The following is a 26835-nucleotide window of genomic DNA, read 5'->3' on the forward strand; positions in this document are numbered from 1 at the left end:
GCCGGAACACCACGACTCGCAACGCCATTGGTCCATTTCTCAACAAAGTGACTCGGTGCACTGTGATTGGTGGACACAGTGCGCACGTGGAGCATGGGGAAAGTCAGAAAAGAAAACAAGTGAGGGTAATCTGCTCGTACTTCCTGCTTTGCTTTGTGGTGATATTCTGTCATTTGTAATCAAGTAATGACACCCAAACATGTTTTCAGCCCTGGAAATATGTTATTTTGTTAATATGTTTACTTTCTAAATGTTTTTTTGCATGAAATATGTAATGAATGTACCTACACATTCTTGTAATATTTTTCCACATTTTGTACAATAAACCTGCGATGTGCAATACAAACACTATCTGCATTTGTACGGCGTAATTATACATGTCCCAACCAGTCTATGGTCCCAACACTTGTTTTTTTAAACTCACAATCATTTAGTATGCTATTTATGTCACTACGTTTACTCAAACTGCTGTTACTCGTGTTTTGTGCCATGCTTGTGTACTTTTATTTTTTATTTTATTACTAATGTGTGCTTTGCTTTTTTATTATTTCATGACTTTTTGTTTTACTTATTCAACTTTTGCTGTAAAACTGTATTTTCCCCGCTGTGGGAGTAATAACGGGTTTCTGATTCAGTTATGCAACCTTGTAATCATAGATGGTAACTATCTTGATGACAGAACGGAATAAACGTCATATCCGCTGAGTGCTATAACCCGGAAGTGGCTGTTCACGGGCTGGTTTACATCCATGGCTGGTTTGTGTTTTGAAAAATGTTAGCAACAAACGTGTTTATGTGAAGCGTTTTCATGCAGTTTCTCAGCAGATATGCCCCGTTACTGCGCCGTGAAGGTGTGCAGAAACCGCGGGGGAACTACACCCAGACCACACAACAAGAGAATCAGCTTCTACCCGTATGTTGGTTGTTTTCTTTCTATTGTTTCTCTTAGTTTAAATGTTTGTTTGGTTCAGCTGCAAGTGCTTCTATTCTGCTATCCTTAGCATCTTTGGTAATAATATGAGTTATTGTCGCAGTGATAAATTACCATGTAATGTCATGTCAATAATATATAATTTGTTTATAACTACCTAGTTCAAAGGTATAAGGGGAGACTGTTGTAGTGAATGTGGAGTAATGGTTAAATTGATAGATGCTTAATCTATCCCATATTGGGAAATGATGTTGTCACAGCAGCAGTGTTTAGCATTACACGAGTTAAACATATTTAAAATACAAATACAAATTAACATTAGCAGCAAATATAAATTCACAATAGAAAGGATACATCACTAGAATATCCCAATAATACAGAATGTGGGGGAAACTTCTGAAGCAACTGGAAACAGGACCCAGAGAGACACGAGGAGAGCTGGAGCTTTGATGGCAAACACTGATGGTTTATTTGGAGTTACCGCCGGAGAACTCACAAGACAGGTGGTGTGTCACGACACGAGTTGAATTCTGAAGAACTCTTGTGCAGCTCGATGTTTTAACTAGTTCGGAGTGTAATAATCAATATTCTTTATCAGTGAGACTAAACAATTATGGACCTGAATCTAACTAGAGCTCTCGTCCATAGAAAAGAATGTGCGCCAGGGAATCTACGTCTGAACAGTAAACTACCTCATGGCGGCTTGTGCTCCGTCATAGACTGGCAACAACAATGCGCCCAAGCTGCCTCTCCTTAAGAGAGATAGCAGCAATGGCCGTTGACCTATGCCGTGGGAAAAGAGACGGTAAAGAGAGAAAACGATGAACTGAGTCGAAGGTTGAATACCTAAATTATTCCCTAACACAGAATATGACGAACATATTGAATAAATTAAATACTCTAATAAACAATCTCACTACGCTACAGAAATATATAGAAATAAACTACAGACACATTATATAAACATTACAATTATGCAAACTGTTGTGGGTTATAGAACAGGAGACACTTTACAAGCTAGTAATGATAGCCTTATAAATGACATTCAAGTGACAACTAATAATGAAACCATGAAAAGTTTCATTTTTCATTTTCAAACAACCCTTTTAATTGTTTGTTGTTCCTTCCCTCAAAGGTTTCCCTTACAAGACAAGACCAGGCTGCAGAAATGGGTGGACAACATGAAGCGGGAAGAATGGGCCCCGAGTCGCCATCAGTACCTGTGCAGCGAGCATTTTACAGAGGACTGCTTCGATATCCGATGGGGCATCCGCTACCTGAAGAACACAGCCATCCCTACTGAATTTCCCTCCAGTGGGGATGTACGTATCTGTCTTTGTTTCCCTGTCTCAGCATCCTTTACAGTTCACACATGAAGTAATGGCTTGCTGCACATCACAAACCTAGCTTTGAGCCAACTTAATGGAATTGATTTAAACATTTTCTGCTCAAATTGGAGCCCAAGTAGAAGTACAAGCGCTTTCACTTTGAGAAATACGTATTTCTCGCACGCTTCTGGTGGGCAACAAGCCTCTTCTTCATTTTCTATTATTGTGTATGGCTTGTGATTGACCGGACTTCTGTTCTTTTGTCCCAGGATGCAGAGAAAAAGGTTACCGCCATTAAAAGAAGCCCTAAGGCCAAACACAAGACTTTAGATATTGACACTGAAACCAAAGGATTTGACTCTCCTCTCAGCACTAAGCCACTCATTTTGAGTAGAACATGCAACAAGGTCCAGTCAAATACAACAAACGGCATTGAAGCTGAGCACACTGGGAAGATACTCGAATCGCCTCTGGTGTCGGACACTTGCATCTCCCGTCCTTCAAACGAGACACAAACTGCTGCTGCTGCTGGTGAGTTACCAGGTGACAGTGGCATGCCGAATGCATCGCGCCTCACACTGTCCCGACGCGACGAGCCTCGTCCTGAAGAGCAGGCTCCCTCCATTGTGACTGTGTTGCGCTGCGAGTCACTGGGCCGTTTCTCAGAAGGAGAGGAACATGTGGACGCAGCTGCCCTCCAAACCGCTCTGGGCCAGGCTTTTAGCTTCGTCCCTGTGGAAATAGTCATGGACCAAACCAACGCTTGCTTTTCAGAGGAGAGACCCAGCTATTTCGAGCACATTTCTGTTTACGAGCACTCGTACTGCAGGCCGGACACGGACAAGGATCAGCTGTGGCAAAAGATCTTGAGTTTGCATGCAAAGATCTTGGAATTGGACGAAAGGGAAGTGAGCACCATGGACAAGATCCGGGCTCTGGAGACACAGGTAGCTCTCTTGAACAAAGACGGTGGCGTTTTTAAAGAGAAGCAGAACATTTTAGAAGATTATATGTCATCCATGCTGCTCTGATGAGCGTGGGTTTCAATTGTTACCATTGAGCGACTTGCTGATATTACAGGGGTGGTTTCAAACTAAGCACACAAACTCAAGGTACTTGTACTTTGAGTATTTCCATTTTCTGCTACTTTGTACTACCATAACATATAAATAAAGTAATGCATGATGGGGAATTCTTATAGATTGAAATATTATTCTGCTTACAACAGAATTCATAAATAACTATAATCCATCATTTTACTGTATATCAATTGGTAAAATATATCTATTCCCTAAAACGGACAGTCCTTCATAACGAGTGCTTTTCCTTTTGGTACTTTAAGTATACATTGGTGCGAATACTTTTTTACTTAAGTTGGACTTTAAATGCAATACTTTTACTTGCATAAACTATGCATATTACTACTGCTTTTAATACTAATGGTCTCATATCCATATTAGTTGTTTTTCACAGCAGACATCTTGGCATGTCACTGTAATTATAAATACTTTAATGTTATTCATAACATCTGTTCTTCTCGCTGCTATGAAAAGTCTAAAGGATTGCTGTATAACTGCTGTATAGGCGTGTTGTATATTGTATTCAGTTGTTGTCCACATGGTGGCACTGTTTGACCATCTTCACAGGGGGTGTAGATTCCACTGATGCCTATCTGAGATCTGGTACATGTTTACAGTGTGTATATGATTGTATCTCAGTTTTTCATCAATACATAATCCTAACTTATTGGCAAACCATGAATCATGTCCGAAACATTTTTAATACCTTGATACACATATGGAAAACATAATTTGCTCTTAAAAGTGGGATAGGTAAGTTTCAGAAACCGGCTCGAGATACACTTTTTGTTATATTCCATGGAATGCTCTTAACATCCCGATAGCAATGAATATCTGAAGTGCTTTGACAAAGAATCCATAAAATATGTCATCTGTAGAACCCGTAGTACTGTAAAAAGTACTTTAGCCGGGCCGGCTAAACGGATTAGATGGCCTACCTGCCTGTCAGCCTTCCATCGGGGCACAAACTTATCTCGTGCCCTCATTGGTCATGTGCGCGTGCATGTGTGTTGGAGGAGGGGCTCTATAAGGAAGTGGCAGATTTTCTCCGGTTGTGTATTTTCAAATTCTAGCGATCTCGAGAAGGTTTCTCAAACTTACCTACCCCACCTTTAAGCTTTGGTATTTACTTCTCTGTAAAAGCAACAGTGGTTAAAGGGACTTTTATTTGGATTCAAAATTAATACAAATATGCAAATGTAAACATTGCTTTAAGAATCTTAAAAAAAGAGGAAGAAAAACACGATTTATTTTTTTTACTGTATTTTCCAGGACCATTAATAACAATCAATTCAAAAATACATATTCATTTCCAGATTTTAATGCAACACATAGAAACATTTCCATGAAAGGGGACTCCTTTTGCAGGAGAGCTTGCTGTCTTAATGGGAACATTTATTTTGACTATGCTTCAAACAGCCACCGAGTCCTTTGTCCTTAAATCACGACCAATCATGTTCCTGAACTCAGACGCTCATTTCGTTTCACAGCTGCAAATCATTTCCATTCTGTGCAATGTCCCCAAAAATATACTCAAAATATTCTGAATCAGAAAACAATCTGTTGAAGCGTGCTTGTAAATGTCTTCCTTAAAGCATGTGCGGTGTCCCCTACGCCCCGGGATTGTTTAAACCCCCCCTCAATGACATGAGCATGAACCAGTTAGGATTTATCTCCCACCTTCCACCCCCTTGGGTTCTGAAATCATAGCATTTTGACCAAGTGAGATACCTAATCCTATTTGAAGCAGCTTTCCTGAATGAAATGTGCCAAAGGCTGTCTCTGTACTGTAGGCGCTGCTCGCACCATCTGTAAAACACTGTTGAGTGTAGACTATATTTTACCTGTGACAAAAATAGAAAAAATGACTGTGGCCGACTCGTGACAAAAGAAAGAAGAAAACACCTGTTGTGATTGTAATTGAACAAGTATACGTCACCGCTCTGCATGACTAATGATTCAGGCTTAAAAGGCTCTCATGGTGGAGGCATGATGATGTTGGCAGGGCTTTATTCTAATACTTAATGTGATAGAGGCAGGTGGGAAGCTTAATTGGTTGGAAACGTCAATGCAAATACACAGGACAAGGTTAGGAGTCGATGCATTTCCCCCGGGCAACAGGGATCCAGGGCCCAGCAAGGATTCCGAATATGGATTCCTATTAATCTGTAATGAAATGAAATTGTTGTAATCGTATTGCTCGGAATCCCGGCGGACAAACGACACGTCTTCTTCTAGAGATAAGTGCAGGTCTTGATCTCAAGTATGGAACTGTAATTATTCACATATTTTTTGTGGAAATGCACAACATAAACAACTGCCAGACACAGCCAGCCAGGGAAATGACAAATAGGATCAATGAAAAAGCACTACGGAATTAAATGTTCATATCATAATAACAATAGCAAACTGACTGGGCTTAAAAAAAGACTAGAACCAGGTCTCATGATAAAAGTCCATATTAACCCTTAAGAACTGTAAAGGAAAACAATTAAGTGAAGGAAGGAGAGGCAAATAACCAAGGTGCAGTTTACACTTTAATTACATTAAAACACATTTATAGAACATCAAAAGGTACAATATTTCTGTCTAATATGTACAGCCGTTTTTTTTTCCGATTGTTTTTGAAAGTCTTGGCATTGTGGTCTGTTCAAAGTCATTGCTGCTATAAGCACCATGTGTTCCCTTGTTTCACAAAACATTCTACTACATGTTATTTTTTCCAACACTGAAACATTCATTGACAAAATGTTGTCAAATGCCAACAGATATACGAACCAGCTGAGATATATAATGCATACACAACAACTATTTAAACCAAGGTGACATACCCTTTGATATCATCCCAATATATTGTTTTCTGTTCTTCATAAGGACATTGACATTTATTTACGAGAGAAAACAAGCAGTAAAACAGGTTTAAAATGTGCTTAATATTTATCTCCAATATTGATCAAAAGAGAAAGAATTACAAAAACGATTTTTTTTTTTTCCTTACCAAATTGAATATTGTAATTGACTTCTTGTGGAAGAGGGACTCGTCTTACAACTAGACGTAAGTGATCTTTGTGATATTCGTCTTACATCCCAATTACGTTTTTTTTGTTTTAAACTTCATTGTTTAAACCTTTTTTTCCAGATCTCAGTGGGGTATGAACCTCTGTTTCAGTGTGTGTCATGCATTTCTTTCTTTTCCCTTTTAGCTGTAGTAGACGTATATCCAGGGGTTGGTGCAGCTGTTGAGGCTGGCCAGCAGCATGATGATGGCGAACACTGGACCTGTGAGAGGAAGAGATGTGTCAAACTGATCTGAGGTGCATTAACACTTAGCCTACATGTATTGCCTTGTTTTTAAAATATAACATGTTGACGTATTACTAATAAAGATACAGACTTATCTTGAAGACTCACCTTGAGTTGGCGCACTGCTGGGGATCCATGCAGACCATAACTGGACGAAAAAGAAAGGGCTCCAACACACTGTGTATGTCATTATAATAACAAAAGTCATTTTCACAGTCTTCAGCATGGCGTTGGACACCCCTCTCGTGCCCGCGCGCCCTGCCTGCAGAGCCTTTCTCTTCATGTTGAAGTAGATGGTGGTGCATATTCTTATTTGGCAATAGAGCACAATGGCTGCAGGCAGGGCGAACACTGCCCCAGTTATCCAGGTGATGTAGATCATGTTCCCCCACGGTTCTATAAATGTAGCCCAGCAGTCGAACTGGTTCTCCTCCACCTCCTGGAGAGAGAAAATGGAGATCTGAGGAGAGCTGAGGGCGAGAGAGATGAGCCACACTGCGCCTATGGAGAGGTATCTCCTAAACGAGCTCTTAATGAAGGAAACCATGGGCTTACAGACCGCGTGGTACCGGTCTATAGTCATGGCCACTATCATGTACGAGGAGGCAAACATCCCGACCACCTGCAGGTATTTCACAGCCCGGCACAGGAAGTCCGTGCCTTGGAACCTGTGCGTAATTTCCATGAGAAACTGAGGTAGGACCTGGAAAAAAGCTACCACCAGATCCGCCAAGCACAGGTGTAAAAGGAACAGCTGGGTCCTTGTGTTTCTCTTCCGCTTCTTCCAAAGTGTGCTCAAGAAGAAAAGGTTTCCATAAGTTGCAATCACAAAAACCAAACCCAATACTCCGGCTCTGATGAGCGCAACACGCGTATACACCTCTCCGCCATCAGCGGGGGGCTTTTCTGAGCTGTTGCTGCCCAAACCCATTTCATTTACTGATTTCCAGATGTTTTCCGGTTGTTTGGAATATAGCGGAGTTGGCGCAGAGGCATCTCGACATGTGTCTTCCTTTGCGCGCGTATTGCAAGTGACAGCTGACTGAAGGACCCAGCCTCGGACTTGTAAGGAGTGGAGCAGTGGGGGGGTCAGTGACGGCTGCTTGTAGACGTCATGGTTTATACACAAACGAACATGAAATAAGACTAGAAGGTACCAAATCAGAAACAGGATTAAATAGGATTACACATACGAGGAATTCCCCCTGGTGCAGTTTAGGAAGATTCAAAGTAAGAAAAACAATCAAGTAAAACACAAACTATTATAAAAATCTATTACGTTAAGATATTGAAAAAACATAATAAATCCAACAGAGTTATTTGTGTTGTTTGTGTTGTGTCAGTTGAGCCGTTTATTTGTTTTTCTCCTTGGCTTTTGTTACACTGGAGAAAATATTAAACATAATAATACATTTGATTTACGCTCTTTTTCAGGTGCTCAAAGACATTTTACAGTGGTGATAAAAAGGAAATAAAATGTAAAAATTAACATAAATAAAATAACTATAACCGGTAGGAAAAAGGTTGTATATAAGTGGTTGGGAATCAGTCCTCGAAAGCTCCACTACATAAACCATACACAAATCATTCACTGCACTACTATCCATCAAAGTGCACCTTCATTTATTTTATTTATACTTCTCATGTAAAGTGTTCATCACAGTACGTGTTGGCAGCAGTTACTTTCTTAGTCTTGATAATAAGGTGTTCATGGGCATTAATCAGAATTTTTTTTTTGTATTTCAGTATCCATTATCCAGCCTCCATCATGCCCTTTATTTTCTGCTGCCTGCGGACCCCTTGTCCTTTACAAGAGCTCTTAATGTACCTTGGGCTCTGTATGTGTGGTGTAAAAATGCTACTCACGATGCTTTTGAAAAGGCATCTCCACATGACGCTTCTTAACCTTTACCAGGAAGGCATTTTTCTGCTTTCCGGTCAGATTGTAGATATATCATTATCATTATCAGCATGCAGGAACATCGGCTTGAGTCATAAAGCATTACATCAGCTTTTGAATTATTTTGACCTGAAGGCCATTATGAACAAAAGGAGTTGATTCATGTGCATACATGTGATTTGAGAAAGTGCCAGTTAGTATGCATTAGTAATTAATAAAACGTTGGATTTTTACAACTCAAATATAGGTCTTCAAAGATGCATTTCGAACAAGAGACGTTGCTCTTCTATAAACCACAAACCTAAGGGGATTGCGGCTGTATGGATGAGCCGCCAGATCAAAGAGAGCATCATTAGATACAGATTTACAAGCAGATGAGGGTAATAGGAGGAAGATTAGGAGCCCATCGAGAGCCTGTATGAGAAAATAGTCATGGAACTCTCAACATCCCCTATTCTCGAAATACTAGGACTTCCATCAGTGCACAGAGTTTATGTGCCTGAGTGCATATTAAATTAAACCTTGAAGCTATCATTGGTTTCAGCCTCCATTAAACTGCTGAACCCAAAAGTTACATCTGAATGCAGTACAGCAAACATGAGCACTTTAATTCTAAGCTTCCTTCTTGTCCATGGCAAATGTATCTATGTTCCCCTTGTGTTTTTTTGTGTGGGTTTGTTGTGATGTTTTCCTGCATAAAGAAACAAAACAACGGACAGTAGCACTTTGCCCAATACAAATGTCTCCTTGAAAACAATCAAGTTTACTCTGCAAGTTCAACTCTGTCTTAATCTTTAAATTACAAACGTTGCTGTTGATTCTTTCTATCCTAACCCTCTGGAGTCTAAAGGTATTTTCTCGATTTTTAGATGTTTTCTTAACCCTCTGGAGTCGGTGGATGCGCCGGCCGCGTGTGCGCGCGCGTGTGTGTGTGTGTGTGTGTGTGTGTGTGTGTGTGTGTGTGTGTGTGTGTGTGTGTGTGTGTGTGTGTGTGTGAGTGAGTGAGACTCCTTCTCCAACCTCCTACACTTTCTTTTATGTGTGCATTGTTATTTGTGCTTGAGCAACATTTTACTTGAACTTTATTTCAATGAAATTAGTTGTAATTTTTGTCCTACATTTTAATTTGTTTTACAGAGATGTTTCACAGCTGTCACCAGAGCCATCACCACCAAGGACCAGCAGACCAGCATCACTACAGCTGCCTCCACCTCCATCTGCAGCTGCCACCAGGTCAAGATACACCTCAGCACAAAGGCTCCACCACAGCCATCACCTTCAACCCAGCCAGCAAGGAGGTCTCGTGGAGGTCTCGTATAGCACTTGTACACCCCACCTACACAGCAGCCCATGCACCATCACCCCCATCTGCACAGCAGCCAGACCCACTGTCTTGGAAGACAGGCAAAGACCTTGACACTGTCTTGACATTTATAATGAATAGTTGGTTGAAAGTTCTGATGTTCAATTTTGTAAATAGTTATATTTTCCAGTTTCTTATATTTATATAAATAGTTGGTTGAAAAAAACATATTTATAATAAATTGTTGGTTGAAAAAAAGGTTGAATGCTCAATTTGTATTTGTACACATCACATGAACCTTGGTATGTAATATGAAGTCATTATTCAGTCCTGATGTATCTCAGTCCCTGCTGTGGTGAAAGTAGAGTGATAAACACCTGTTTTACTCCAAATTCGAATTGAATTTTTTTCATTTTAGACATGAATAACACATTTATATACAGTGTAATTCAAATATTTCACTGCTTTTGTGATCCTAAGACTTTGGTAACCAAATCTAAAACACCAAAACAATTCGATCACATGAGTAAATTTGTGTTTTCACAAGAGTTTTGAAGATTTTCCGAAAATCGGATGTCACATTTTAAGCTTTTGAGCTACTTATCTCATCAAACTCTAAGGTGAGTAATTTGCATATATAGCAATACCAGAGATTGCCCTGAGCATTTTGATATGTAACACATGGGGGGCGCCATGTTAGAAGAAATACATTTAACAGGTGATTTAAAATTGTAATCACTTGTGTTGCAGTGAAATCGTTTGTATTCCATGGAGGCTTTGTCGACACCTAGTGGCATAAACAAGGCATTGCACTGAAAACGTCTAGAGAACTGCGTCACTTCCTCTCTTCTTCCTGTTTATCTTTTCCATTTAACATAAACACAACTACAGGTGTTATACCAGCATCTAACTGAAATAAATACGTTGGCCATATATTTAACGGCATCTGTTTCTTATGGTAAGACAAACTCTGTTTAATTGTGTGACATAGCCTTATCATTATAATATTAAAAGGCTAACGGTTTCATGTGTGTGCTAGGCAAGCTAACACTAGCTTTGAAGATTAAACATTACGTGTTTTTCCTTTGAAAATGTCGGGCTTGCTATCAAAACACAAACAGTTTCGTTCTTTGCTTTAACGTTATCTAAAGCTAGTGTTATCTTAACGGTAGCTAACGTTACAGTCACAGTTGAAGTCCAATAAAACGTGCACGTATGAGATACATTAGAGGAAAAACTGGTAGCAGGTAACTAGGCTAGTTAGCTAACAGTTGGTGTGTATTGTCTCTCCTTACTTTCATTCAGCTTTTAGATAAGAGGATTAGAAAGAGTATTGAAGTGTTTTCAATGAATTCACATACATTGTGTAATGTATACATATCTTTGTATAAGGTGCATATTTAGAAGCATATAAGTATATAGATGTAATAAACAGTAAATAAAGACATCGTAAATGATAATAATATCGAAGTGGGTTTATAACGTTTCTCATTTCGGGCGAATAAGAGTTCAAAGCAATATCTTGCAAGTTAAATGCTAGCAGTTAGCCCGTTGGATATACCGTTCGCTTTGGGAATGACCCACACATTGTCACTTTCTCGGCTGTTGGTTCAAAGGTTGACCGCGTTTCGGAGCAGGGTCTTGCTATCAATGACATCCACCAGCCACCCCTCTCTGAACCTGGTCCTCCTGGGGGTGTGCATCAGCCGGTTTGACTCCACCGCAAAGTGCACCTCCACGGGCAGAGTGTGGGGTCTAACTTGAGGGATGTACACCACGAAATACACGCTAGCTGTCCCCTGAATGGGCTTCCTCCAGGTCGTGGTACTGAAGCGGGCCTCGTAGTGGTGGAAGGTGCTATGTTCCTTCTCAGTGGAGCAGAGGAAGTCCAGGCTGTGGAGCCAGCAGGGCAGCAGCTCCCAGGTCTGAATGTACTCCTCAATCTGCCTTTTCCCCTCTTCCACTGTAAAGTCTCTGATAGCAACCCAGGTTATAGTCTTCATCTCACTGGGAGGAGAGTCGGGAGAGACTGGGTGGCGCTGTTTGTCCAGCAAAGTCTTCACAAGTTGAGCTGACTCTGTTGTTAAATTCATCTTTAGTGTTGGATGTTGTCCCTCTTCCATGTTCTCTTTGCTACAGTGAAAATCTAGAGGGTTTGAGTTGTTAGTTTTTGAAAGCTGTTTACAGTATCTGTTTTGGTTGCTGTAACAACAGTTTCCATGGTTACCAGGTTGGGTAGGGTGGCAAATGGGTTAGTGCTAGATCCTGGGTTTTAGGCGGAAGTGACGTAACCTGCCACCCCGGACAAGAGACGAACATGAATACATAATTTCCCCTCAAAAATATCATAAATATAATATTTTGAGAATTCATAACTTTGGAGGACAGCAGGCTATTACCAATATTTAAAGAAATGACATCTCACAAGAAGAAAAGCATTTCCCATGCAAAATTAAATGTGTCTACTGTTACTACCAGATGTGCAGTCAGTTGCTGCAAAAGTGTTGTCGTCCAGTTAAGTTTGCTCCTATAAAAACGTGTTTAAAATTATCCTTTTTTTTTCTCCAGGAGACGGAACAAGCTGTGAAATTACCTATTTCCCTCTACAATGGAATTTCTACTAAACCACCGTTGCTGATGGCAGGAAGTGTGCCAGAACGCAGCCTCATTTTAAAACAGAATCATCCAGTTGCCTGATAAAGTCTTAGTTCTCCACTGCTGTTCCCGGTGAGCAAACGCATGTCGCGAATCAGGACCACATTGGACAGTGTCACCAAGGCAGTAGGCAGCACTGACCTCATCTCCAAGTTCTCTCGCTTCAAGCCTGGCAGTGCCTCAGTGGACAGCGGCACCCATGTGGAAAAAGTTCTGACCAAAGCCGAGACCTCGTCCTCTAACAACACAGCAGCACCGTCTGAAACCACCATGAAAGAAGCAGCAGAAGGCGAGAGCAAAACAGCTGAGGAAGAGCCAGACAAGCAGCAGCAGCAAGTTACAGAACATCCTTTTGTTGCCACAAAGAAGTCCACATCAGGATTAAGCTCTTCCTCTTCTGTGGCAACACACACATCCCAGCTGTTTCACCCAGCAGCTCTGTCTAGTAACATGGATGAGACGTACGCAACTCTGGCTCTGCACATCAATAGTTACTTTGGCACCAGTGCACCAGAGGAAGAAGTAGACACCAGGCCACTGCAGCAGAGCAGAGAAGGGCGTGATCCGGTTTCAGAGCCCACTCTCAGCGCTCTTACAACTAAGGACCACATTCCTATTTTGTCTCCAGTGGCTAAAAGTATTGAAGCACCCACGACCTCTCCATCTCCCTCAGACATGCTCATTCCCCCAGCAGGGACGTCCTCCCCTGCGACCCCTGCGACTGAAAGTGAAGCTCAGTCCATCCTTGTGCCCGCTGCCTCCACTAAAAAAGGCTTCACCCACTATCTCTCCTACCCTCGGCCCAGCGTTCAGGCGTTCGTCGGCAGCTACCTCACACCCCTGGTCCCAAAGTTCAGAGGGGATTCCAAAAGCATTGCGGCTCCAAACGACAAGCCGTCAGCAGCTGTTGAGCCAGCTGTGGACAAAGCAGCAAAGAAAGCAGACTGCGAAGAGGAGAAAGTTAAGCAACAGCGGTTAATTCAAAGAGAGAAGGTAATTGATGTGATATGAGTCGCTAGGTTAAAAATGCACAATAAAAACAAGTACGGTAAGCATGGTGTGTATTTGTCTTGCAGATAAGAGCCAGGGTGAGTGTAGACAACCAGACCCGGTCGCTGGTGAAAGGCCTGCAGAGAGTGAATGATGTCAAGCTCCTCACCAGTCGAGTGGAGGAGCTCAGCTTTCACATCCTGGAGTTCCCCGAGACAAGAGGTGTTGCCATCAAGGTGAGTGTGTGTCACCGTGACAACCATGCAGCTCTATTAAATGTCTGATGTGTTTGCACAGTCATCAAGTGTTGAGGAATGGTCACCTTCTTAGGAGAGGGTGCTGCCCTGCCTGCTGAGACTGAGGCAGGCTAGAGACCTCCCCCTTCAGGCTGCTGTGAGAGAAGCTCTGGCTCTGATTGGCTACGCCGAGCCAGTCAAAGGCAGAGGGATACGGGTCCTGACCATAGACGGAGGCGGAACAAGGTATAGCCATTTAGGAATGAAGCACGTGTGGCATTAAAAAGCCTGACTACCCTGTTTTACTGAAGGGGTTTAGGTTTGATGTTTTTATCTCCTAATATCGAAAATCCTATTGCGATATCAGTCGAAATAATTGAAATGAGTTATTTGTTCTAAACCGTGCAGCCCTACAGAAAAGAACTATGGGCAACGTAAAGATATAGTGGATAGATATACATGTTATTCATCTCGGGTCAAAAGCATGTGTCTCTTGCTACTTTTTTAAATCATACTTGTGTAGTTTTAAATGCAGACAGAAGTCACAAATCGTGGGAACCAATGGAGATTCTTTCCACTACAGAGAACTACAAAATGAGCTTTCATTGCGTGCCAACGGAACAAGACTACCTCCATATATTACTGTGTCGTAGATCAAATGTTAAAGCTGCATTTTGTTACTCCAGGTGTGTCAATTGTGTGCCTTTTCTTACAGGGGACTGCTGGCCCTGCAGACTCTCTATAAACTGCAGAACATGACCGGCAAGCGCATCCACCAGCTGTTCGACTACATCTGTGGAGTCAGCACCGGTACGCCGTCATGACTGCTTATCGTCTGTATTGTTTTCACATCACGGAATCTAAGTCCTTTGCTCACCGGCACATCACGCTTGTCCCTCTCTACTCTAGGTGCTATCCTGGCCTTCATGCTGGGTATCTTTCAGATCCCGCTAGAGGAATGCGAGGAGATGTACAGGAAGCTGGGCTCGGACGTCTTCAAACAGAACGTCATCGTTGGAACCGTAAAGATGGGCTGGAGCCACGCTTTCTACGACAGTGCAATATGGGAAAACATCCTCAAGTCAGTCTGCAGGACTCTTTCATCCCTCTTTTTTATAGTCTTTACATGATTTTACTGCTCGCTACCGTACTTGATTTCAAAGACACAGAGTTAGGCCCCGTCCACACGGAGACGAAAACGAAACAAAGTCGAAATCAAAAAAGTCTTCCGTCCGCATGGAAAAGGCTCACGAAACGTGTTCCTTCACACGAGACCGCTCGACCCGCTGGGCCTGTAAGTGGCGCTGTACTTCCGCCACAAAATACACCAAAAGCAGCGAATAAGACCGATGACGATTATTATTATTATTATTATTATTATATTATATTATTATTGTTGCTGTTGGTTGTGGTAGAGGAGCTGTAAATGTTGCACTAAAATCTGTATCATGGTCAGTAGCATCTTGAGCACGAACGCAACCCTGTGATCCGCCATTGTTGTTGTTGGAGAAACGCATCAGCAATGACGCGGGGGTGAGCGGGAGAGGCGGGGCTATGGCGTATCGTTTTCAGGGAATGATCATATAGGGCGTACACACGGAGCCGCACGCGTTTCGTCCTCAGACCTACCCACTTTGGGAGCCGTTATCAAAATTCGGGCTCCGAATCCGTGTTTCCGTGTCGGCCTCGTGTGGACGAACCGTCTATACGATAGAGAACGTTAGCGGATTCAACTCATATGGACGGGGCCTTAGTCGAGTGTTTAATTTGAATCTGTTTGCATTCCCTCTAGGGAACGGATGGGTGAGGGGCGTATGATTGAGAGCGCCAGGGACCCTCACTGCCCTAAAGTAAGTCACATGTTTTTCCAGCTCTTCACCATATGGACTCAATTTGTACTCCAGGGTTCGTACGGTCATTGAAAACCTGGAAAAGTCATGGAAATTCAAAATGCAAATTCCAGGCCCTGGAAAAGTTATGGAAAACGATGTTTTTCCCAAAGTTTTGGAAAAGTCATGGAAATGTAACTGCGTCAAATATAATTTACATTTAATCTAATCGCCAAAATAATCTGCGGTCGCGAGCTGTTATGTGCCATCATGAAGCGCATGGTATTATTTTTTAATATATGAAGCGCGAGCTGTGTGCTCGAGTCTTCCTGCCTGTCGGTTGAACTCTGCTGCTCCGGTATGACGGTCAGCTACATTATCTACGGTGCTTTCGTTAACTGCGGAGTCACTGTAGCACAGACTGCACCGCTGGTGAACAGCTGTTAGAACGGGCCGTTCAGGTGTTCAGAGCAGAGCGGCAGAGCATGATGTGAATTGAAATGTTTTTCTGTCACAATATCATTAAGGAATCGTTGAGCGAGCTAGCTAGCTAGCAATAGCATACATTGTCACTATCTGCTAACGTTAGCTTTAGCCTTCGTTTTCTAATAGTTTTTTTCATAGGCTATAAACGGAGGTGGTATAAGTATAGATATTGTGCTAGAGTAAAAGTAGAAGTACTCAGATCTTGTACTTGATTAAAAGTAGAAGTACTCAGATCTTGTTCTTAAAAGTAGAAGTACTCAGATCTTGTACTTGAGTAAAAGTAGAAGTACTCAGGTCTTTTACTTAAGTAAAAGTAGAAGTACTCAGGTCTTGTACTTGAGTTAAAGTAGAAGTACTCAGATAAGTAGAAGTAATCAGATATTGTACTCGAGTAGAAGTACTCAGATCTTGTACTTTAGTAGAAGTGGAAGTACTCAGATCTTGTACTTTAGTAGAAGTGGAAGTACTCAGGTCTTGTACTTTAGTAGAAGTGGAAGTACTCAGGTCTTGTACTTGAGTAAAAGTAGAAGTACTCTGATCTGGTAGTAAAAGTAGAAGTATCAGAGTGTAGGAATACTCTGTTACAGTAAAAGTCCTGCATTCAAAATGTTCCTCAAGTGAAAGTAGAAAAGTATTCTCATCAAAATATAGTGAAAGTAGCGACAGTAAAAGTAGTCATTGTGCAGATTGGTCCATTTCAGAATAATATATATGATATGTTTTATAATGATTGTTTGATCATGAAAGTGTTCTCAAAGCTGGTGAAGGTGCAGCTAGTTTGAATGACTTTGTATACTGCAGGGTAGCTGGTGGATTTACTCCAGGTGGAAGTCTGATTCAACACTTGATTAGATTTCACATCATTCATCCACATCTGTAGAGTAACTAAAGGTATTAAATACATGTAATGGAGGAAAAGTACACCATGTACCTCTGAACTGTAGTGGAGTAGAAGTACACCATGTACCTCTGAACTGTAGAGGAGTAGAAGTACACCATGTACCTCTGAACTGTAGAGGAGTAAAAGTACACCATGTACCTCTGAACTGTAGAGGAGTAGAAGTACAAAGTAGCAAAACATTGAAATACTTAAATAAAGTACAAGTATCTCAAAATTGTACCCACGTATACTTGTTGAGTTTATGAACTTAGTTACTTTACACCAGTGGCGATAAAGATAGAAAGACTAAGCCTTGCAGAGGCATGACAATACATTTTCAAAATGCTCAACAGTGCTGCCAGAATTATAAACTGACTGCTACACAATTAAAATAAATGCTTTTATATATTTATATTAGATGTGACTCTTTGGCGTTTCTGTTATTATTGACACTGCTGCTTTCAGGGGGTCAGGGGTCGGGTCCTTGCCACCTTTTTCATACCAGCCTCCCTGACTACAGTTGCTTTAGCGTGTAGAAGCTAGTAAGCCTACTATTTGATTTGATTTAGATAGGCACAACATGTTTCATATGCAGACCTTATTTCCTGTTCCGTGTTCAAATAAACCATTTTCAGTGGGAATTTCTTTTTGGTCATGGAAAATGAGGTAAAGGTCATTGAGAAGTCATGGAAAAGTCATTGAAAATCATTGGTGAAAAAGTGTATGAACCCTGGTACTCTCAAGTACAATTTCGAAGTACTCGTGCTTTACCTAAGTGTTTTCAATTGATGCTACTTTATTGTTTTTACTCTACTAGATTTTTAAAGACAATATTGTACTTTTTCTTTTAGTTTTGATTTGGCAGCTTTAGTTACTTAACATATTTGGATTATTAGCTATTACAAAATATAGCATACTTACAAATTAAACATTGATATATTATTAGAGGTTCGGATATCCAGCAGCAGTTACATTTTTTATTTCATATTCTATTTAAGTATAGATACTGTTTGACTTTTTACTTGTAGCAGGTCATTTTTAACATCTGATCTTGCTACTTTTACTTGAGTAAAATATCAGAGTACTGATATTTAAAAAAGGGAATAAAACACTTTTTTACCTATTATTTAGTTGTCAATTGAACAGCACCTTAGTGAAACACCAGCTCTTAAAAATATGAATGAAGTCACACACATTACTTGGTGTTGCCTTCTCAATGTGCCCTTGTTTGTCCACCAGGTGTCAGCAGTGAGCACCATCGTGAACAGGGGCTTACCTCTGAAGGCCTTCACGTTCAGGAACTACAGGCTCATGCCAGGAGTGAGATCCCACTACCTTGGAGACTGCAACCACAAAATGTGGCAGGCTATCAGGGCCTCGTCTGCCGCGCCGGGATACTTCCAGGAATTCGTCCTGGGAAAAGACCTCCATCAGGTATGACTCACAGCGGAGAGATACTGTTGGTAACACAGGCTGCGAGATGGAAGAAAGTGCAGCACGAAAACACACAGCATCACTAAGGCTCCGTCCTTGGAGAGGTGAACACATGTGGTTCACATCTATAGTAGTTGCATTTCTCGGAGAGCCCTAGTCCAGTGTGAGAGAGTCATTTCCTTGAAATGTTTCCAATCAATACACTTCCGTTAAGGTGCCAAGGACAAAAGCAATGAGCATTGCACTCTCTCTGTGAATGTACACTTCAAGGGGTATGTGTAAATTAGTTTCACTCTTGATACCTACATACATGCTCCTTTTAGGACATCTAGGAGATCCTTCCTGATCTCTTAAGGGTAAATCAGAGTGAAATCAAGGGCAAAATGGATATTGCAGACAGCTTTAATAATCATTTTATTTCTGCTGGCTCAATCTTTGATTCTAGCAACTCAGGGATGATCGCTGCAGAAGGAGAGCCAGGTCCTCCGCCACTTGACCCTGATCAACTGTTCACCTTTGCCCCCATCTTGACCTCTCAGGTTCACAAAGCTTTAATGAGCCTAGATGTAAAGAAATCTTCAGGCCCAGACAAGATAGAGCCGTTCTTCTTCAAAGTTGCTGCAGGTCTGATTGCAGAACCCATAACCTCTATTCTGAATCTCAGTCTTTATGCTGGTGAATTACCTAGCTCATGGAAGTCGGCCATGGTTCTCCCCTGTTAAAGGGCGGAGACCCCTCTGACCTAAATAATTATCGCCCTATTTCCAGACTGTCTGTAATGGCCAAAGTCTTTGAATCTCTTGTAAACGAACAACTGAAAAAGTTTCTAACTGACCATAATATTCTTAGCGAGTCTCAGTCCGGCTTCAGATCAGGCCATAGTACTACTTCAGCGGCTATGCTAGTCTCAAATGACATCATTGAAGCACTAGACAAGAAAAAACACTGTGCAGCATTGTTTGTTGATCTGTCTAAAGCTTTTGATTCTGTGGATCATGCATTGCTACTGCAGAGGCTTGGCTGCATAGGTCTTGGCAAAATGGCTTTGAGCTGGTTTAAAAACTATCTATCTGAAAGAACTCAGTGTGTCTCAGTAGAAGATTATACCTCAGCTGCTCTTACTATAAACAAAGGTGTTCCACAAGGCTCTATTTTGGCCCCTGTCTTATTCTCCATCTTTATAAATGAACTAGGAAATGGGATAAACCCAGCACGGTTTCATTTATACGCCGATGATACAGTTGTTTATACAGTGGCTTCCTCTTTAACTCAGGCTATAGAGCTTCTACAGGATGCTTTTAATACACTGCAACACTCCTTGCTAAGGCTAAGACTGGTCCTTAATGCAAAAAAGACCAAGTACATGACCTTCTCTCTCTCTCGAGCTAATACAGCTGTCCCTCCGATTCTTACACTGGAAGGGACATGCCTTGACAAAGTAGCATCCTACAAATATCTGGGCATATGGATTGATGAAAAGATGGCCTTTGATGTTCATATTGGGAACCTACTGAGAAAACTTAGACCTAAACTGGGCTTTTTCTTTCGTTTAAGGAAATGTTTCCCGTCTGAAGCCAGGAAGAGAATTGTGCAGAGTTCCTTTCTGTCTGTATTAGACTATGGCGATGTGATCTATATGCATGCTTCTTCCTCCCTGCTTAAAAAGCTGGACTCTGCGTACCATACTGCTATACGTTTTGTAACGGGTGCAGGCTCTCGCACCCACCACTGCACTTTGTATCAGTCCTTAGGATGGTCCTCTCTGTACCAAAGAAGACAATCACACATGTTGATTTTTATCCTTAAGTCATTGCTAGGTAAGCTGCCCTTATATATCTCCAGACTTCTGTCATTTTATACTTGCTTTTTTAATACTAGACGAGCAGCAAATGGGATGCTTTTAAATGTTCCTTTGATGCAGTCAGAGCTTGGTAAAGCTGCATTCTCCCACTATGCTCCCTTTTTATGGAATACGCTGCAAGTAAAACTTTGTCTAGAGGCACTTCCTACTGTAAATGCTTTTAAAGGTATGCTACGATTAGCCCTTCATGAAACATGTAGCTGTGTACCTGATGCTATTGCTGATGTGATTATGCTTCTTGCCACTGCACAAATGGCCTTCTGTATTTATATTTGAATTGTATGTTTTTTTTGTTTAATGCCTTTGTTTTATGTTGAAACTTGTTGTGTGCCGTGTTGGTCAGGACTCCCTGGAAGAAGAGATCTTGTATCTCAATGGGACATTCCTGGATAAATAAAGGATAAATAAAAAAAAAAAAAAAAAAATACCCTAACCTTGAAGGCAGTCATGTCCCTGCTTTTAAGAGTCTGAGAGGAAGTGGAGAGATGGAGGTAAAGAGAGAGTCCTTGGACCCTGCATGTTCCCCTAAACATCAAAGTCCTCGTCCTCTCAGGGAAATGGAGAGCTCTGATTCCCATGAAAGAAAGTGAATATCAGAGCTGCTGTCTGTCAGTCCCACACAGTGAACACGTGTGTGCGTTAGGTGATGGACGCTAACTCTTGACCATTTGTAAGGTTCAAGAGCGGTAGATTAGCTTTAAGTACGAGGTAATTGAATATAAACCCAGCTGTTGATGCGTCTGATGAATTACTTTCTGCTACGTTGATCTTTTCTTGGACCCATATCATAGAGCGCCTTTTATTTCATAACGTTTGATTATTAGGCCAGATATCTTTAGATGGTCTGCGTGGGCAGCAATTATGCTCAAGGCTTCATTTAACAACCTACTTAGGCAGAGTTAGCCTTGTCCCGGCTCCAACAAGCACTTCTCTCCCCTGCCGGTTCCTAATGCCCGGGTCCTGGTAGACGGCCCTTTGCAATGTTTAGTCACTAAGAGACCCTAATCTCTAACCCCACTCAGCATGTTTACAGACCCAGGCCTTGTTAGTTCAAGCATGTAGAATTAAAACAAATGGCCTCCGAGTAATTGGCCCGAGCCCAGGCCTTTAACCTTGAAAACGCATCTGATGTTTGCTAGTATTCCTACTAACGTATTACCAAGACAGAAATTCGATTATATTTGTTATTGGCATGCTATAGCACCTGATCCTTTCTGAGAGTGATATCGATCTCTGGTCATTTTATTATTTTTCTTTTATTCGATAGGAGCAAGGAAACAACAGAAGAGAGTTGCTTGTTTTAAAATGAGCTGTTGGCAAGAATTCGATGAGATGACTATCTCTATTGTGTACATGTTGATTTAGGTATATATATGGTTTTGTTATGGCTTTTATTTTTAATGCAAATTATGTTATATTATCATTTGCATATATTTCTATTCACATTCGCAATCTGCTTTGAGGTGTGTGTGTGTGTGTGTGTGTGTGTGTGTGTGTGTGTGTGTGTGTGTGTGTGTGTGTGTGTGTGTGTGTGTGTGTGTGTGTGTGTGTGTGTGTGTGTGTGTGTGTGTGTGTGTGTGTGTGTGTGTGTGTGTGTGTGTGTGTGTGTGTGTGTGTGTGTGTGTGTGTGTGTGTGTGTGTGTGTGTGTGTGTGTGTGTGTGTGTGTGTGTGTGTGTGTGTGTGTGTGTGTGTGTGTGTGTGTGTGTGTGTGTCCTCTTGGAGCTGCATAGTGTTTCGCCGACAGTTTGAGCTACCGTTGCCACCCACCGGTCTCACTCCTACTCTAGTTTTCAGCACTAGCAGCGGTATTTCTCAGGAGACTTCAGCCGGTGCAGGCCGGCTGTCAGAAATACATTCACACACACAAACACAGTGGGGAGCAGACACCTTCACACACTCAACGTAGAGGTCAAACATCCTTATGTCTCCCCGAGCTGCAGTCCTTTATCGTAGCAAAAGAGTGTCAGTCGGGATGCCGCGTTCAGTGTGCGTGTTGGTTGGATTTCATTCAGAGGTTGAAGGTCAGAGCTGAGGAGCAGCTGAGTAATTAACCTCTGTTTCGGTAGCTTACACCTGAGGGTACACAGCTGTATAATTAGTTCAATAATAACATGTTTCAGACAATAATACCAGGGCAGCGCTGTGGAGCAAAGACAGACATATGAATTTGAAATAAGTTTCCTGGAACTAATATTTAACCTTTTTTATGTAATTTCTTTACTTTTCAGGGTGAATAAAAAAAGTTGAATTCACAGAAAAGCAATTATATAAATAAGTTACTGGTGGAGTTCCTCCGGTATCCACAGTATCAGCACACACCATACCTAACCCGCACATATTTATTCAGTCCGTCTGTGTGTTTTTAGATTTTAAAATAATAAATGTAAGGAATTATTATTGTAGGCGTGTGGTGCAGTGGGTTGTGCGTTGGCCTATGGATCAGGGGGTCACAGGTTCAAACCCCACCGCATGTCGTTGTGTCCCTGGGCAAGACACTTCACCCCAAATTGAGTGCCTAAAGAAGACACAATATTAAATAAATTAGAACAGATACATCTACTACCAACGCGAGAAAGGTATTTGTGTTTTCCTACAGAAGAAGAATGGGATTCAAGCTTTTTGGATATTTCTCTACTGCCCTCCCCATGTAGAGGCGTGTACAGACCTTTACCCCCGCTCCACTGGGGAGGGTCTCAGCTCTTGTGCGCCACACTCTCCATCTCTATTAATCCGATCCAAAAGCCCTTCGGGGTCTGGATGTGGTCCAGAGCTGGACTCGGGGAACGACTGAGAAAGAGTGTTTAGCACTAAATGGGTCCAGGCATCCATTTAGCTCCTTTGTCCTCTTTCTGGCATTGTTGGCACCACGCAGATCAGCTCCAATCCGGTTCCATTATTCAGAGCAAATGGCAAGTCATTTGTGATTAGCTGAATGAAATCAGTCAGGATTAGAATGCTCAAATGCAACATGCTGTATCAACAATTCAGAGTAATGCAGCAACTCGATCTTCTTATTCAATTTAGTTTTAGATCAGATTATTCAAAGAAAGGGTTTCTTTTAGCCTCGGAAAGCTGCTCGAAAAGACACACATTCCTACTTGTTTATTTGTGAATAACAGGGCTGTTTGCACACACGGCACATCTCAGGCCAGGGAGCTTTGTATCTCTGGGACAGCGTGTCCACTTCACCTCATGTGTCCCCTGCAGGCTGTCACAACACATATATTCAAACCTGAGGCTCCTTCTATGCATGCAAAGTGTCCTTTTGGCGTCTTAACCTAGCCTAGTAAGCATATTTGACTGATGAAAAGCTGAAGGTGACTTTGCCGATTTTGAACCCATCAACAACATTGGCTGTTGGTTCGAAAAGCAAATTGTCTACGGTGGAAATAAGACGTAAAACATTCCACGGTGATTGCTTTGGGGCCCTTCTTTTACTTCATGGTGATTCTCCTTGCCCTTTTCATCACCTTTCTTATCCTTCCTCTCCTTTAGGATGGAGGCCTCCTCATCAACAACCCCACAGCGTTGGCCATCCACGAGTGCAAGTGTCTGTGGCCGAACACCCCGCTGCAGTGTGTGTTGTCCCTGGGCACGGGACGGTACGAGACGGTGGGCAAAAACAGCACGACCTCCACCAGCCTGAAGACCAAGCTCTCACACGTCATCAGCAGTGCCACGGATACGGAGGGTAAGACCAATGTTTGACGTCACACACGTTTATTTATAAACCACAGCTCAGAGGCGCGCAGTCACAGGCAGGGTGACGAGTTACGATTTCCCCGCTCCAGTGCTTCTTGAAATATAAACCAACTTTAAAGGTCACCTATTATGCAAAATCCAATGTTTCATTTCCCCCTCTGTGGAAAGAGACTCTGAAAGTTTCAGGAACAAAGATTCTCTCACTTTTTGATCCATTTCTATAAAAACCTGTCTGAAAATGAACTGATCAGATTTTGGCCACTTTATGATGTCATAACGATGTGTTGGCTTGTGTAACCATTAGCCAATCACCAACCAAGGTAACCCCCCCCCACCTTATCACCTGAATCTCCTCCTAGAGCACCATTGAGTTCTTTGTAACCAAATGTCTCTCAGAGGGGCGTGGGGAGGGGCTCCTTATTTTCATCTAAAGTAACAGACAGAGAATCAGCATTTTGGAAACAGGGCTGAAACAGAGGGGATTATGGGTAATTCTGCAATGATCTGTTTGGTGTTTCAGCCAATCAGAGACATGTTCTGTATATATCTGAGAGCTATAATATATTGATGAAAAACAGTATAATTGGGGACCTTTTTTAAAAGCAATACTCTCCTGTCCTTATTCCAGAGGTGCACACCATGCTGGACGCCCTCCTCCCCCCTGGCACTTACTTCCGCTTCAACCCCTACATGAGCGAGGACATCCCGCTGAACGAGAGCCGCCCCGAGAAGCTCAACTTCCTGAAGGGCGAGGCCGAGCGCTACCTGGAGCGCAACGAGGCCAAGCTGAAGAAGGCTGCCAGCGTGCTCTGCCAGGAGAAGAGCACCATCCAGAGGGTGGCCGAGTGGGCCAAGCTCAAGGCCGACATGTACGAGGGGCTGCCCTTCAGCTCCAAGCTCTAGTTATCTGCCGGGCAACAGTGTGGGTTTTTAAGGTAAGAACCAAGACCTGGTAGATTCAGGCCAAACTGGAACTTTATTTTTAAGCATCTTGGTTACCACATTTTTTTTGGACTTTTTTTTTTATCATCATCTACACTGTTTAATTATGACGATTCATTAAAAAAGACAATACTATACTGTAAATAATAGTATGAAATTACATATGTGGTGTGTTTTTAGTTGGACGCAATGTGTCTTTGATGCAGACGGAGTATTAACTTTGATAAGAATCAAGCCGGTTTGGACGCTTAATGAAATCATTTACTTGAATAATTACAGAAAGGAATTGTTTCTGTACATAAATGTATGAATTTTAACTGGCTTAAAGTGTTGGTGGACTAAACGCACAAGGACAGTAATGTGGCACAGACTCATGACCACAATATGAAGAATGAATGATATGGACTGACTTGAATACATTAAGATGTAATCGACACATGGTGCACAGTGAAACCGTTCAAACGACTGCCCATCACTACAGGAGAAAGTCCTCATGCACTTTGTAAAATAGAATTATTTACTAAGAAAATGTAAATAATTTTTGAAGTAATTATGAAATACTTAAATGGGGTTGCTAGAATTTACGAATATAGCAAAAAGAAAAATAGTGCTGATTTTGACTTTACTTGATTGACGCAGACACTGGAATCTGTTTGATACTAACGACAATATATCAGAATGCGATGTAATGTTTTCCTCATGGCATGTTCTCCTTTGTGGCCCATTATTTAGAACGAAGCTTTTGCCTTTAACCTTTTAATTCCTCTTTGTCCCACATTTCAAGAAAGTGACACAATATTTACATTTGGAGAATTCTAATCCCCCCTCTCTAATTTATAGCTTGGTTGAATGCGATAAGAAATGACGTGAAAAAATAAAACTTGGGTTTTCAAAACATTGATATATGATCTTCTGACCTCTGTATGATTTGTTTTAATTGTACTTCTACATTAGTGGATTGGGAATATATGCCCGAGGAATGTTTGCCATCTTATTTTCAGGTTCATATTTGTATTTAGTGTTCAAAAAGTTCTTTATTCTTCTCATACTGCAGCACCTCTTTTCACCCTCTGTATGAAACCAGAGCCCAGTCTGCTCTGATTGGTTAGCTGGCCGGCTCTGTTTTGATTGGTCAACAGATTAGAGATGTCCCGCCCCTTAGCCTATCATGTACAATGTGTTGTAGTGCTAGCCAATAGAAGCGCAAGTCTTACATAGTGATATCACACAATCCATATAACACACTACAGCACAGGGGAAACTCCAAAAAGCACATTAGGCCCCTTTTTAAATTATTGATTTTCCTAACACTCGAAACACATCACCATGGAGTTGTCCCAAAGGAATGCTGAGTATCTTGCTATGACGAATTGCCTTTGTTTCCCAATCGCACACATTGATTTTCAGCTTTATTGTTTAGATCCCATTGAAGGATCCCCTGAAATTCCACAGCGTCATTCCTCCAGTCAAACGGTTGTTACCCCAATCAACGGGAACAATGCCTCACAAACCTACACACCTCCACAACAAAGACACATGTCTGGAAGGTATAGCATAATATGTCAAGCCTTTCACTTGACTGATGCATCAATCCCGGTTTAAAACCATCAAAGTTGTGGCTGTCTTGACTGATTGATCGATGGCCCTTTCTTCCAACGCCAGCTTGAGTTGCGCCTAAACGTCAAGCTCTGATTTATGGCTGCGTTGCCTACACTTGGCCCGGCTGCAGATCTGTTCGGTAGGTATCGGCTTATACTGGGGGGACAGATCCTACAGGAGTAAGCAGAGTGAAAGCGGGCACCATGGCAGAAAATGTGTTTCTGAGCAGTTACATTTTCATTTAGCCGACACTTTTAATACAAAATAACTTGCAATCAATTCTATAAGCCATGAAGATAGAAACTCAGAACAGCAAGAAACATGCAGGTACTATTGGTTAACATGAGCTAAACTATTTTAGTATTATTTTGTGTGT

The 26835-nt window shown here is 41.7% G+C and overlaps 4 protein-coding genes across 6 annotated transcripts; 2 read left to right on the forward strand and 2 right to left on the reverse strand.

Annotated features, from left to right (window-relative positions):
- The first annotated feature begins 37 nt into the window (after window positions 1-37).
- LOC117439156 (THAP domain-containing protein 5-like) lies at window positions 38-3832 on the forward strand. 3 transcript variants are annotated; one of them, XM_071201803.1, is made up of 4 exons: window positions 38-119; window positions 815-913; window positions 2067-2253; window positions 2529-3832. In XM_071201803.1, exons 1-4 carry the CDS (start codon window positions 94-96, stop codon window positions 3288-3290), a joined length of 1074 nt encoding a protein of 357 aa, XP_071057904.1. In that variant the 5' UTR covers window positions 38-93; the 3' UTR covers window positions 3291-3832. The 3 variants fall into 3 exon arrangements, with proteins under 3 accessions (XP_071057904.1, XP_033930818.1, XP_033930819.1); XM_034074927.2 differs by having other exon boundaries at window positions 75-119; window positions 658-913; XM_034074928.2 differs by lacking the exon at window positions 38-119 and adding an exon at window positions 1580-1736 and having other exon boundaries at window positions 863-913.
- Window positions 3833-6444: 2612 nt separating this feature from the next.
- On the reverse strand, window positions 6445-7572 carry avpr2l (arginine vasopressin receptor 2, like). The gene is made up of 2 exons (XM_034112504.1): window positions 6750-7572; window positions 6445-6617 (listed from the first exon to the last, which is right to left on the reverse strand). Exons 1-2 carry the CDS (start codon window positions 7570-7572, stop codon window positions 6538-6540), a joined length of 903 nt encoding a protein of 300 aa, XP_033968395.1. The 3' UTR covers window positions 6445-6537.
- A 3132-nt stretch (window positions 7573-10704) lies between these two features.
- Window positions 10705-25761, forward strand: pnpla8 (patatin-like phospholipase domain containing 8). The gene is made up of 10 exons (XM_034074826.1): window positions 10705-10802; window positions 12413-13492; window positions 13576-13725; window positions 13820-13971; window positions 14441-14535; window positions 14635-14806; window positions 15518-15575; window positions 18160-18354; window positions 23712-23907; window positions 24547-25761. Exons 2-10 carry the CDS (start codon window positions 12584-12586, stop codon window positions 24819-24821), a joined length of 2202 nt encoding a protein of 733 aa, XP_033930717.1. The 5' UTR covers window positions 10705-10802; window positions 12413-12583; the 3' UTR covers window positions 24822-25761.
- On the reverse strand, window positions 11455-11967 carry akap14 (A-kinase anchoring protein 14). The gene has a single exon (XM_034112505.1). The coding sequence runs from the start codon at window positions 11965-11967 to the stop codon at window positions 11455-11457; it is 513 nt and encodes a 170-aa protein (XP_033968396.1).
- Window positions 25762-26835: the final 1074 nt, after the last annotated feature.

This window comes from Pseudochaenichthys georgianus, chromosome 23 (genome assembly GCF_902827115.2).
Source record: "Pseudochaenichthys georgianus chromosome 23, fPseGeo1.2, whole genome shotgun sequence".
In the NCBI taxonomy this organism is placed as follows: Eukaryota; Metazoa; Chordata; class Actinopteri; order Perciformes; family Channichthyidae; genus Pseudochaenichthys; species Pseudochaenichthys georgianus.